Here is a 12,116-nt window from a genome sequence, read left to right on the forward strand (position 1 = left end):
GTAATGGAGGCTTGAGAGGGGAACAGAGGTGAGTGTGAGATATGGGGCGGATATTCATACACCGCGCACTACAAGAAGCGAGGGTTATGTGTCCTGCTGCCATGTACGAGGTCCGGATGAGAGGAATACATGCGTGTATACAGATGTGTGATGGCTCCACATGGAATGAAGTGGCCATAAACATGTCTGACATCACATTAGTTGCTTATATTTCGGTAGAGATCTCCAACCGGAAACCATGATGGTATAAGGTGCGATATTCATATATGTGCGGTTTTCAGTATCTTTCTCCTCTCTCTCCCATTGGTGGATAATCGCGTGTATGTATTATATCTAGTATGTTCCCTCAATCATATATTTTGTTATCCACATATGACATAACAGCTGGGTAAGTAGAAGTATTGGAAAACTATGGCTCCCATTTTTCCCCCATTGAAGTGTATGGGTTCTGGAGGATATGGAGGGTTTTTAGAGTTTTTTTCTGATGGCTGCACATGTAATGGAGATTATAAAATGAAGATATAAATACCAGACGTCACTCGCTCCTGGTGGACGTCCGTCCCTCGTGGGATCACGTCCGTGCCTCGCAGGATCACGTCCGTGCCTCGCGGGATCACGTCCGTCCCTCGCGGGATCACGTCCGTCCCTCGCGGGATCACGTCCGTGCCTCACGGGATCACGTCCGTCCCTTGTGGGATCACGTCCGTGCCTCGCGGGATCACGTCCGTGCCTCGCGGGATCACGTAAGTGCCTCGCGGGATCACGTCCGTGCCTCGCGGGATCATTTGTGGTCTTTCTCGTTTATGGTGAGATCCGTGTGAGGATTGGAAGCAGGAGCGAGAAGAAGGGGGGTAAAGACGAGCTGACACAATATGGTGTTTTTGCACAATAATGTTCTGCACATTTATCGGTGGTGGGCCCCACCCCTGCGGTCAGTCTGATGTGGGGTCTCTCGCAGGCTATTAGCAGGTGTGCACAGCACCGAGTGTTCATCCAGGGGGATCCTACCACCTCCACTTCTGTGGCCTCCGCACACATGGATCCGGGCAGTCTCTGGAGATGGCAGCATCCGAGGACGTCAGATGAGGCTGGTCATGGGGGTGGAGCTCTTCCTCGCCTCTCGCTGGCTGCCGCGGCTGAGCTGTACCACCTGGGTGAGGACACTGCCGCCATTACTAACCGTGGAATGCTTGTTCTGCCGCAACCAGAAGTATTTCCTCAGGTGATATCGGCGCCATTTCCTCTGGATCTCAAACTGCACCTGGAGGAATAAAACCAGCACTCGGGTCAAACACCGCAGCGTATCGCCACATACTGTCACACACGAAGACGATGCTGATATACTGTGACCAAAGGGCGATATACCGCGATGGGGGCCGATACACAGGGACTGAAGGACAATACACCGTGATGGGAGGGCAGTATATCGTGGGGGGCGATACACCATGATGGGGCAGGGGATACATGGGGCAATATACCGTGATGGAGGGGTGATACACCGTGATGGGCGGGCAGTATATCATCAGGGGGGGGTGATACACAGTGATGGGGGTAGGGTGCCAATACAGCGAGATGGGGATAAGGTGACAATACACTTTGACAGGGGGGCAATATACCGTGATGGAGGGGTGGTACACTGTGATGCGGAAGGAGACGATACACCGGTATGGGGAGGGGATATACTGTGATGAGAGGGTGATACACCATGATGGGGGTAGGAGGGCAATACACCGTGACAGAAGGGCAATATAACATGACTGGGGGAGCAATATACCGTGATGGGGGCGATACATTGTGACAGTGGTGGTGGGGTGGGGTGACAATACGCTGTGACGCAGGAGGGGGTGATACACCGTGTCATTATTTGAGGTAGTGGAGGATGTTGCCATTTGTCCAGGAGGTAAACAGAACTGCTCCATCAGACTCCCTAATCCGCGCCATTCTTGAACCCCTCTTCCACTTCCTGCACTGGTGGCAGGAGATTGTGCTGCGGAGGGAGGTTCGGACTACTCACCTCACCATTCAGGAAGCAGTAGAGGACGGCGACCACAAAACCCTGCAATAAAAAGGAACAAATCACCGACCAGGAGGAGATGTGTGAGGTCCCTGCCCACAACCTTCAGCAGCACCCATCCACCCAAGCCCTGAACCAACAAAATCTCTTCCGTCCCCAGCACTTGGAAGAGCGAGCACACGGAGGCCATCCCCAGCACAGGGAAGAGCGAGCACCTGAAGGCCATCCCCAGCACAGGGAAGATCGAGCACACGGAGGCCATCCCCAGCACAGGGAAGATCGAGCACACGGAGGCCATCCCCAGCACAGGGAAGAGCGAGCACACGGAGGGCATCCCCAGCACAGGGAAGATCGAGCACATGGAGACAATCCCCAGCACAGGGAAGATCGAGCACACAGAGGCCATCCCCAGCACAGGGAAGAGCGAGCACACGGAGGGCATCCCCAGCACAGGGAAGAGCGAGCACACGGAGGGCATCCCCAGCACAGGGAAGAGCGAGCACCTGAAGGCCATCCCCAGCACAGGGAAGATCGAGCACACGGAGGCCATCCCCAGCACAGGGAAGAGCGAGCACACGGAGGCCATCCCCAGCACAGGGAAGAGCGAGCACCTGGAGGCCATCCCCAGCACAGGGGAGATCGAGCACCTGGAGGCCATCCCCAGCACAGGGGAGATCGAGCACACAGAGGCCATCCCCAGCACAGGGAAGATCGAGCACACGGAGGGCATCCCCAGCACAGGGAAGATCGAGCACATGGAGACAATCCCCAGCACAGGGAAGATCGAGCACACAGAGGCCATCCCCAGCACAGGGAAGAGCGAGCACACGGAGGGCATCCCCAGCACAGGGAAGATCGAGCACATGGAGACAATCCCCAGCACAGGGAAGATCGAGCACACCGAGGCAATCCCCAGCACAGGGAAGATCGAGCACACGGAGGCCATCCCCAGCACAGGGAAGATCGAGCACACGGAGGCCATCCCCAGCACAGGGAAGATCGAGCACATGGAGGCCATCCCCAGCACAGGGAAGATCGAGCACACAGAGGCCAGACCCCAGCACAGGGAAGAGCGAGCACACGGAGGGCATCCCCAGCACAGGGAAGATCGAGCACATGGAGACAATCCCCAGCACAGGGAAGATCGAGCACACCGAGGCAATCCCCAGCACAGGGAAGATCGAGCACACGGAGGCCATCCCCAGCACAGGGAAGATCGAGCACACGGAGGCCATCCCCAGCACAGGGAAGATCGAGCACATGGAGGCCATCCCCAGCACAGGGAAGATCGAGCACACAGAGGCCAGACCCCAGCACAGGGAAGAGCGAGCACACGGAGGGCATCCCCAGCACAGGGAAGATCGAGCACATGGAGACAATCCCCAGCACAGGGAAGATCGAGCACACCGAGGCAATCCCCAGCACAGGGAAGATCGAGCACACAGAGGCCATCCCCAGCACAGGGAAGATCGAGCACACCGAGGCAATCCCCAGCACAGGGAAGATCGAGCACACGGAGGCCATCCCCAGCACAGGGAAGATCGAGCACACGGAGGCCATCCCCAGCACAGGGAAGATCGAGCACATGGAGGCCATCCCCAGCACAGGGAAGATCGAGCACACAGAGGCCAGACCCCAGCACAGGGAAGAGCGAGCACACGGAGGGCATCCCCAGCACAGGGAAGATCGAGCACATGGAGACAATCCCCAGCACAGGGACGATCGAGCACACCGAGGCAATCCCCAGCACAGGGAAGATCGAGCACACGGAGGCCATCCCCAGCACAGGGAAGATCGAGCACACGGAGGCCATCCCCAGCACAGGGAAGATCGAGCACATGGAGGCCATCCCCAGCACAGGGAAGATCGAGCACACCGAGGCAATCCCCAGCACAGGGAAGATCGAGCACACGGAGGCCATCCCCAGCACAGGGAAGATCGAGCACACGGAGGCAGTCCCCAGCACAGGGAAGAGCGAGCACACGGAGGCCATCCCCAGCACAGGGAAGATCGAGCACACGAAGGCCATCCCCAGCACAGGGAAGATCGAGCACACGGAGGCCATCCCCAGCACAGGGAAGATCGAGCACACCGAGGCCATCCCCAGCACAGGGAAGATCGAGCACACAGAGGCCATCCCCAGCACAGGGAAGATCGAGCACACATACACCATCCCCAGTACAGGTAAGAGTGGACACACATAGGCCGTCCCCAGTACAGGGAACAGCGGGTACATGGAAACCGTCCCCAGCACAGGGAACAGCGGGCATACAGAGACAATCCCCAGCACAGGGAAGATTGGGCACACGGAGGCCTTCCCCAGCACAGGGAATAGTGGGCACACGGAGGCCATCCCCAGCACAGGGAAGAGCGGGCACACGGAGGCCATCCCCAGCACAGGGAAAAGTGGGCACAGTGAGACTGTCCCCAGTACAGGGAAGATTGGGCACAGTGAGACTGTCCCCAGCACAGGGAAGATTGGGCACAGTGAGACTGTCCCCAGCACAGGGAAGAGTGGGCACAGTGGGACTGTCCCCAGTACAGGGAAGAGTGGGCACACAGAGGCCTTCCCCAGCACAGGGAAGAGTGGGCACACGGAGGGCATCCCCAGCACAGGGAAGATCGAACACATGGAGACAATCCCCAGCACAGGGAAGATCGAGCACACGGAGGGCATCCCCAGCACAGGGAAGATCGAGCACACCGAGGCCATCCCCAGCACAGGGAAGAGCGAGCACACGGAGGGCATCCCCAGCACAGGGAAGATCGAGCATATGGAGGGCATCCCCAGCACAGGGAAGATCGAGCACATGGAGACCATCCCCAGCACAGGGAAGAGTGGGCACACATACACCGTCCCCAGTGCAGGTAAGAGTGGACACACATAGGCCGTCCCCAGCACAGGGAAGAGTGGGCACAGTGAGACTGTCCCCAGCACAGGGAAGAGTGGGCACACAGAGGCCTTCCCCAGCACAGGGAAGATTGGGCACAGTGAGACTGTCCCCAGCACAGGGAAGAGTGGGCACACAGAGGCCTTCCCCAGCACAGGGAAGATTGGGCACAGAGAGACTGTCCCCAGCACAGGGAAGAGTGGGCACACAGAGGCCTTCCCCAGCACAGGGAAGATTGGGCACAGAGAGACTGTCCCCAGCACAGGGAACAGCGGGCACACAGAGGCCTTCCCCAGCACAGGGAAAAGTGGGCACACAGAGGCCTTCCCCAGCACAGGTAAAAGTGGGCACACAAAGACTGTCCCCAGCACAGGGAACAGCGGGCAGACATAGGCCATCCCCAGCACAGGGAAGAGCGAGCACACGGAGGCCGTCCCCAGCACAGGGAAGAGCGAGCACACAGAGGCAGTCCCCAGCACAGGGAAGAGCGAGCACACGGAGCCAGTGCCCAGCACAGGGAAGAGCGAGCACACGGAGGCAGTCCCCAGCACAGGGAAGAGCGAGCACACGGAGGCAGTCCCCAGCACAGGGAAGGCCGAGCACACGGAGGCAGTGCCCAGCACAGGGAAGAGCAAGCACACGGAGGCAGTCCCCAGCACAGGGAAGAGCGAGCACACGAAGGCCATCCCCAGCACAGGGAAGGCCGAGCACACGGAGGCAGTGCCCAGCACAGGGAAGAGCGAGCACACGGAGGCAGTCCCCAGCACAGGGAAGAGCGAGCACACGAAGGCCATCCCCAGCACAGGGAAGAGCGAGCACACGGAGGCAGTCCCCAGCACAGGGAAGAGCGAGCACACGAAGGCCATCCCCAGCACAGGGAAGATTGGGCACAGTGAGACTGTCCCCAGCACAGGGAAGAGTGGGCACACAGAGGCCTTCCCCAGCACAGGGAAGATTGGGCACAGAGAGACTGTCCCCAGCACAGGGAAGAGTGGGCACACAGAGGCCTTCCCCAGCACAGGGAAGATTGGGCACAGAGAGACTGTCCCCAGCACAGGGAACAGCGGGCACACAGAGGCCTTCCCCAGCACAGGGAAGAGTGGGCACACAGAGGCCTTCCCCAGCACAGGTAAAAGTGGGCACACAAAGACTGTCCCCAGCACAGGGAACAGCGGGCAGACATAGGCCATCCCCAGCACAGGGAAGAGCGAGCACACGGAGGCCGTCCCCAGCACAGGGAAGAGCGAGCACACAGAGGCAGTCCCCAGCACAGGGAAGAGCGAGCACACGGAGCCAGTGCCCAGCACAGGGAAGAGCGAGCACACGGAGGCAGTCCCCAGCACAGGGAAGAGCGAGCACACGGAGGCAGTCCCCAGCACAGGGAAGGCCGAGCACACGGAGGCAGTGCCCAGCACAGGGAAGAGCAAGCACACGGAGGCAGTCCCCAGCACAGGGAAGAGCGAGCACACGAAGGCCATCCCCAGCACAGGGAAGGCCGAGCACACGGAGGCAGTGCCCAGCACAGGGAAGAGCGAGCACACGGAGGCAGTCCCCAGCACAGGGAAGAGCGAGCACACGAAGGCCATCCCCAGCACAGGGAAGAGCGAGCACACGGAGGCAGTCCCCAGCACAGGGAAGAGCGAGCACACGAAGGCCATCCCCAGCACAGGGAAGGCCGAGCACACGGAGGCAGTGCCCAGCACAGGGAAGAGCGAGCACATGGAGGCAGTCCCCAGCACAGGAAAGAGCGAGCACACGGAGGCCATCCCCAGCACAGGGAAGAGCGAGCACATGGAGGCAGTGCCCAGCACAGGGAAGAGCGAGCACACGGAGGCAGTCCCCAGCACAGGGAAGAGCGAGCACACGAAGGACATCCCCAGCACAGGGTACAGCAGGCACATATAGGCCATTCTATAAGATTCAATGTTTTTTTTGTCCAGCACCGTCCAATATATTTCTTTAATCCACGAAAACTTTCTTAGATAAAATTATAGTTTTTATTGTGCATATTTAAAAAAAAAAATGTATCCTTTAAAAACACGTGTCTATCCGTCCTTACGCGCTTCGAGCTCCTAGGAGCTCTTACTCATAGCACAGACAACATTGCAATGCTCAAACTATACGTGCACAAACAAACTCAATAGTCACTGGAAACCCCCCCCCCCTCGAGTAACTCATCCCCATCAGCTGCGGGACATACCCACTATCCCGCATCAGAACCCCCCCCCTAGAGTCACTCATCCCCATCAGCTGCGGGACATACCCACTATCCCGCATCAGAAACCCTTCCCTAGAGTCACTCACCGCCATCAGCTGCTGGACATACCCACTATCCCGCATAAGAACCCCCCCCCCCTAGAGTAAATCATCCCCATCAGCTGCGGGACATACCCACTATCCCGCATAAGAAACCCCCCCTAGAGTCACTCACCGCCATCAGCTGCTGGACATACCCACTATCCCGCATAAGAAACCCCCTCTAGAGTCACTCACCGCCATCAGTTGCTGGACATACCCACTATCCCGCATAAGAAACCCCCCCCTAGAGTCACTCATCCCCATCAGCTGCGGGACATACCCACTATCCCGCATCAGAAACCCCTCCCTAGAGTCACTCACCGCCATCAGCTGCTGGACATACCCACTATCCCGCATAAGAAACCCCCCCCCTAGAGTAAATCATCCCCATCAGCTGCGGGACATACCCACTATCCCGCATAAGAAACCCCCCCCCTAGAATCACTCATCCCCATCAGCTGCTGGACATACCCACTATCCCGCATAAGAAACCCCCCCCCCCCTAGAGTAAATCATCCCCATCAGCTGCGGGACATACCCACTATCCCGCATCAGAAACCCCTCCCTAGAGTCACTCACCGCCATCAGCTGCTGGACATACCCACTATCCTGCATAAGAAACCCCTCCCTAGAGTCACTCACCGCCATCAGCTGCTGGACATACCCACTATCCTGCATAAGAAACCCCCCCTAGAATCACTCATCGCCATCAGCTGCTGGACATACCCACTATCCTGCATAAGAAACCCCTCCCTAGAGTCACTCACCGCCATCAGCTGCTGGACATACCCACTATCCTGCATAAGAAACCCCCCCCTAGAATCACTCATCGCCATCAGCTGCTGGACATACCCACTATCCTGCATAAGAAACCCCCCCTAGAGTAACTCATCCCCATCAGCTGCGGAACATACCCACTATCCCGCATAAGAAACCCCCCCCCCCTAGAGTCACTCACCGCCATCAGCTGCTGGACATACCCACTATCCTGCATAAGAAACCCCCCCTAGAATCACTCATCGCCATCAGCTGCTGGACATACCCACTATACCGCATAAGAAACCCCACTTGTTTAGGAGACCATTCACATATACTTCATAGTTTCATAGCTTTTAAGGTTGAAGGGAGACTCTAAGGGCGGCTTTGCACACTACGACATTGCAGGTGCGATGTCGGTGGGGTCAAATTGAAAGTGACGCACATCCGGCATCGCATGCGACATCGTAGTGTGTAAAGGTTCGATTATACGATTAACGAGCGCAAAATCGTCGTAATCGTATCATCGGTGCAGCGTCGGCGTAATCCATAATTACGCTGACGCGACGGTCCGATGTTGTTCCTCGCTCCTGCGGCAGCATACATCGCTGTGTGTGAAGCCGCAGGAGCGAGGAACATCTCCTACCGGCGTTACCGCGGCTTCCGTAGGATATGCGGAAGGAGGTGGGCGGGATGTTTACATCCTGCTCATCTCCGCCCCTCCGCCGCTATTGGCCGCCTGCCGTGTGACATCGCAGTGACGCCGCACGACCCGCCCCCTTAGGAAGGAGACAGGTCGCCAGCCAGAGCGACGGTCGCAGGCGTAGTGATAATTTTCGCTACGCCAGCTATCACACGATATCGTACCTGCGACGGGGGCGGGGACTATCGCGTGCGACATCGCAGCATCGGCTTGCGATGTCGCAACGTGCAAAGCCCGCCTAATTCCATCTAGTTCAACCTGTAGCCTAACATGTTGATCCAGAGGAAGGCAAAAAAACCCCCAATGTGGCAAACAAGCTCCAATGGGGAAAAAATGTCCTTCCTTCGTCCACATCCGGCAATCAGACTAGTTCCCTGGAGCAATACCCTGTCATAAAATCTAATATACATAACTGGTAATATTACATTTTTCAGGAAAGGCGTCCAGGCTCTGCTTAATGTTAGTAGTGAATCACTACTAGTTATGTTCTTTTAGTCAGACATGTATACATATCATCATACTCCATATATTATACATATGCATATAATCCGTATCTTCCATTATTATGCATATATAATAAAATACCCACTCCACATATTATATACCGTATATATTACTTTCAAAACAATAATACAATAGTATTTCACTTTCTCTATATCTTCTTTGGCATATTACTGTTGCGGATGGGTGCCGCCTCCGCTGCGGCAACCGGGGCTGCTCGAGTGACGCTCGGGTCCAAGATCGTGTCCTGGGCTCGAGTGGTGACCGGACCTGGGGCTCGTGCAACCGCCGGTCCTCGCACACAGTGAAAAAGGGAGGTATTTACAGGGGAGATTGTCTGTGACACCACCCGTGGGTTGCAGTGATGGGATGGTGGCACCGCTGCTGCCTCTCGGGGCTGGCGTCCGGGACCGATGACGTGGGGGCAACAAGGTGGTATTCCCTCCACGGGTAGGAGAGTTGTTGTCCCGGGGCCCAGGTGTGGGTGAGCAACAGGGCTGGGGCGCTGTCGGCAGGTTGGACCGGATGACACCGGTGTACTCACACTTAGGAAGAATTCACACCAAGTCTGTATTGTAAACCAAGGCCGGATGCTGGTTGCCTCTGGAGGGGTGTGCCCCGCACACGGGTCGGCAATGTAGGGGCCCTTCCTCCTGCACTCGTGTTCTGTGGTGTGTGGATTAACCCCACGTGGAACGGGAGAAATCTGCTCCCCTGCAGTTTTAGACACAGAGGGAGCCATTGCCCGCAGACGCTGACCCATGGGACTTCAATGGGTTCTTGGCGGACACCCTGTCCCCCGCGTTGGGCTGCCGGTCTGCTCTATCTGGGCTTCCTTCCTCGGGAACAAGGCCTGGTACCCTGTCCCGCTGGTTAATTAACAAGGGGCTTGAAGCTTGCCTCATCCTAGGGTCCAGGTACCCCGCCTGTGCGTGGCCTCCGGACCGGATTCCCGTCGTCGGTACCGGCTGGCTACAACCCTGCCCCAGTCCACTTCAGGTCTCCTACGACCGGATCTCCGTCGCCTATGGCCCTACAAAGCTGTCTGCCACCTAGTCGGTCCTCCCGCGGTCCAAGAGCTCCAACCCTGACCACACTGCACTTCAGCTCCTGTCACCGACTCCAACTCCTCACTCCACTCAAACTGAACTCTAGCAAGACTCAACTGACTGGTTCCCGCCCCGTGTCACCTCAAGACCCCTAGGTGGGCGTTCCCATCGGCCTGGTCCCGCCCACTGGTGTGTCCTGGCTGTCATGGGGGGGCGACTAGGATTTGTGGCTGGTGTTCCTGTGTGTGGGATGTGGTGTTAATTCCCAAGGAGGAGGCGATTTCTGCACCCTTGGTGGGGGTACAGTCATCTGTGACTACCTGCTTTTGCCGGGACGTCACATTACTATTTGTATTATAATGAATATAAGTATAAATTTATGTGCTAGGATCTTTTAGATGTATTTAATAAAAGTGGAGTAAAGGGTGCTTTACACACTACGACATCGCTAGCGATCTCATTAGCGATGTAAGACGCGAGATCGCACTTGCGATCTGCTGAGATAGCAAGTGCGATCTTGATTTTAAAGCATGACCTATGTCTCAGCAGATCGCAAGTGCGATCTCGCGTCTTACATCGCTAATGAGATCGCTAGGGATGTCGTAGGGTGTAAAGCACCCTTTAGTCGCTTCCATAATTCAATCCATCCGCACTGCTGGGTTGTAACCTTGCTATCCAAAAGCCTCTCCTGCTCTCAAGAGGATATGGACTCCTCAGATAGTGGGACAGACTGGTATAATCGCAATAATACAGAGGCTGAGGATCAATGCAGCAAGATGATCGCACACGAGCGGCTACAGGTCATAAAAACCGTAATAAGAAAAGAAGGGTTTATACCAGCAAAAAAACGCCCCCGCAGAGGAAACCGCACATATTGTGCAAAGAACGGAACAATGTTAAAAGAAACGATGACAAAAATAATACATTTATCAGCTAATATTAGGACTCATTCACAGCCACGATTACTGTCAAAAGGGCTACATTTTGTGCCCACATATAGAGCTGATTATTTCACCACGCGTCGTTATGTAAGTAAATTCATATGTTTGCTAACAGTTAGGAAACCTTTCTAGAATGAAAATAAATTAAACAGTCAATCAGGCACGGAAGCGCAGAATAACATGGATGGATCAGGCACAGAAACGCAAAATAACATTGATGGATCAGGCACGGAAACGCAGAATAACATGGATGGATCAGGCACGGAAACGCAAAATAACATTGATGGATCAGGCACGGAAACGCAGAATAACATGGATGGATCAGGCACGGAAACGCAGAATAACATGGATGGATCAGGCACGGAAACACAGAATAACATGGATGGATCAGGCACGGAAACACAGAATAACATGGATGGATCAGGCACGGAAACACAGAATAACATGGATGGATCAGGCACGGAAACACAGAATACCATGGATGGATCAGGCACGGAAACGCAGAATAACATGGATGGATCAGGCAGGGAAACGCAGAATAACATGGATGGATCAGGCACGGAAACACAGAATAACATGGATGGATCAGGCACGGAAACGCAGAATAACATGGATGGATCAGGCACAGAAACACAGAATAACATGGATGGATCAGGCACGGAAACACAGAATAACATGGATGGATCAGGCACGGAAACACAGAATAACATGGATGGATCAGGCACAGAAACACAGAATACCATGGATGGATCAGGCACGGTAATGCAGAATACCATGGATGGATCAGGCACGGAAACACAGAATAACATGGATGGATCAGGCACGGAAACGCAGAATAACATGGATGGATCAGGCACGGAAACGCAGAATAACATGGATGGATCAGGCACGGAAACACAGAATAACATGGATGGATCAGGCACGGAAACACAGAATAACATGGATGGATCAGGCACGGAAACG

The 12,116-nt window shown here is 55.7% G+C and overlaps 1 protein-coding gene across 2 annotated transcripts in view; it reads right to left on the reverse strand.

The window, feature by feature from the left end:
• Window positions 1-753: 753 nt before the first annotated feature.
• SCTR (secretin receptor) overlaps window positions 754-12,116 on the reverse strand; it is a 164,859-nt gene continuing 153,496 nt past the window's right edge. For both annotated transcript variants that reach the window (XM_075318739.1, XM_075318738.1), the window contains exons 12-13: window positions 2,015-2,056; window positions 754-1,261 (exon numbers count right to left, since the gene is read on the reverse strand). In XM_075318739.1, the coding sequence (XP_075174854.1) occupies window positions 1,079-1,261; window positions 2,015-2,056 (225 nt within the window). In that variant the 3' untranslated portion in view covers window positions 754-1,078. The remainder of the gene's footprint in view (window positions 1,262-2,014; window positions 2,057-12,116) is intronic.

Source organism: Anomaloglossus baeobatrachus, chromosome 7 (assembly GCF_048569485.1).
Source record: "Anomaloglossus baeobatrachus isolate aAnoBae1 chromosome 7, aAnoBae1.hap1, whole genome shotgun sequence".
Classification (NCBI taxonomy): Eukaryota; Metazoa; Chordata; class Amphibia; order Anura; family Aromobatidae; genus Anomaloglossus; species Anomaloglossus baeobatrachus.